The following is a 2,500-nucleotide window of genomic DNA, read 5'->3' on the forward strand; positions in this document are numbered from 1 at the left end:
TTAGCGTAAACGCCGTTTAAATAGCTTAAATCTCTCGTGAGCTTGTGACTTGAATCTGTATAATAACAAATGGACATTAATTAAACAAGAATTGAAACCTCAGTACGCATATAATAAACATCGTGCCCTTATGCATGATATCTCTAATAATTCTGTACCGAAGAACATTCAGAAACTATCTATTTAATCGTTCATCTAATATTTATAAATATAATGCACGATCATCAGCTATGAGCAACTATTATGTTAGCGAATCGTGACTGAGGTTACAGTTGAAGTCTTTTGTAAACTTTGGAACAAGATTATGGAACTCTCTTCATCCTCACTGGCGCGCACTCACAAAAAGGCCATTCAAAAAACGAATTAGGAAATTTCTGCTTACAGTACTCGGAGTTGAGAACGCTTATGTTGATGCCTAGTCATTGATAACAAAACTGAATAATCATTTATTTACTATCGTACCCTATAATTTTGTTTTATTCTATTTATTTATTCACCTATTATTATTGTTATTAGTGTTATTATTATTATTATTATTATTATTATTATTATTATTATTATTAACATTCACTTCTTGTAATAATATTGTAATAATTATGCAACATTTCTTCAGTCTGTCTATTGTGTAATGGCTCAATGCGTATTGTGAGGTTTTATTTTGTCTTAATATTGTTTCTAGATTACACTGCACGCCTCGATTAGCATTGCTATACGCGTGCAGTATCCAGTGTAAAATTTATCTGTAATTCTTGAAAATAAACTTGTAAACTTGTAACTTGTAAACGTAGTGTGTCAGTATGGTATTTATTTACTCGTTGGTTCAGTACTTAGAAATCTCACTCGTTCGCTACGCTCACTCGTTTGATTTCTGATACTTAGGAATTCGTGCGTAAATACCGTACGGACAAACTCTCCACGAAGTAATTCTATATTTCATCATGACAAGACTTAAAAAATAGTAAGGGCCGGTAGAGCGTTACTTACAAGGCATGTTGATCTTGGCCTGATTCCTGAAAAACAAAGGATGATTTATCATATATGTTAAATTACACAATGGTGCGTATATAGCCTATTTAATATATTTGCCAATGCCAGTTGGCCTTGTCTCCAGCGTTCTTTTGCTTGTCTTTCCGACTAACCTGTGGCACTGTAATCTATAAATGCACCGTTTAGCCTTTTTGTATAAATACCAATAGAGTTTTCGTGGGTTGTTGAACTATCTTGCTTACCAAAGGAACGTTCATTATCTAATAACATACGAAATATTTGATATTTGAACAGCGGAGTATGTGGGTCAACACGATTACGAAACAACTTGAGTAGTCTCGTTCAGGCCCGAAAATTTTCAGGCTTCTTTTTCAACTGTTCAGGTTCAAGCTTCATAACTGCAATGGTCACTGTCACTGAGACCTATTTGCTGCAAAACTCGCCTTGAAATCTCGTCGCCCTTCGCCAATCAGAAGAAAAGAAACGTGCTCTCTGATAAAAGTTCAGTGATGAGCAGATGATTGAGGAACGAACACAACAGAATGTGGAATCGGTGCAGAAACGCCAGAGAAATCAACGTGTCTTGCAACCAATATCCTCCAATAGTGACACTTGAGCGGTTTCGCATGCCTGCCTTCCTTGATTAAGTTAAACAGAAGTTTGTATTTTGAATATAAACGAGGTTACTGGATTTGAATAAAGTGCATTTATCTTTCACCAATATCCCGAAATGTAGGAGATGAAATGCTAGTCACTCAAGTGACCAAAAGCCGTCGCTACGCCACCATATTGGTGGAGTAAAACTTCTGTAAACAAACCACTGACAACCCTAAGGATGTGAGTGCGTGACGTCACGTTATTTTGAGACAGTTGTAACGGCTGATTCAACTGATCGAGGAAAATGTTCCATCAACTGTTTCTGTTTCTGTTTATTAATCGGTAACGCTTGTTTGAATAACAACCGATGTAACTAGATCAGATCCCACGCGTCGTTGTGTATGTAGGAGAGTGAGCTTTATTTGTCTGGCTGTCCATAAAGTGAAGTTTTTATGGAACGTTTTCCTCAATCAATTGAATCGACCGTTACAACTGTGTTAAAATAACGTGCATTGAAGAGCATTGAAGTGCATTGAAGAGCGTCTCCGATAGTTTTAAGCTAAGATTCCTTGCGTTAATGGCATAGAAGCACTCTTAAAAGGAATGGATATATTTGCAAGTCTTGCGCCAGGGTATGTTTTCGGGATTTTTGTCTTGAACAGGGTATCGAATTTATCATTTTTTGGCTTAATCAGGGTATCGAATTATCAATTAATGTCTTAAACTGGATATCTTTTCTCGGACGATAAACAGCAAAATTTTTACAAGCTCTTGTTAAGTAATATTGACTTCCGTTGACTTTGGCATTGATACCAGGCACATTAAACAGTCTTAAACAGGGTAACAAAAATCGAAATTCTGTCTTAAACAGGGTAGGAAAATCAGCGATATTTGTCTTAAACAGGGTCAGGGTATG

At 36.2% G+C, this 2,500-nt stretch overlaps 1 protein-coding gene across 6 annotated transcripts in view; it reads right to left on the reverse strand.

The window, feature by feature from the left end:
* LOC138016237 (allene oxide synthase-lipoxygenase protein-like) overlaps nucleotides 1–2,500 on the reverse strand; it is a 32,809-nt gene that overhangs the window by 15,858 nt on the left and 14,451 nt on the right. For 5 of the 6 annotated variants that reach the window (XM_068863407.1, XM_068863402.1, XM_068863401.1 and 2 more), the window contains one exon: nucleotides 985–1,010. In XM_068863407.1, coding sequence (XP_068719508.1) covers nucleotides 985–991 — 7 coding nt within the window. In that variant the 5' untranslated portion in view covers nucleotides 992–1,010. Of the gene's footprint in view, nucleotides 1–984; nucleotides 1,011–1,430; nucleotides 2,391–2,500 lie in introns of those variants that run through there. The other variant, XM_068863408.1, reaches the window with a different exon arrangement.

Source organism: Montipora capricornis, chromosome 9, assembly GCF_036669925.1.
Source record: "Montipora capricornis isolate CH-2021 chromosome 9, ASM3666992v2, whole genome shotgun sequence".
In the NCBI taxonomy this organism is placed as follows: Eukaryota; Metazoa; Cnidaria; class Anthozoa; order Scleractinia; family Acroporidae; genus Montipora; species Montipora capricornis.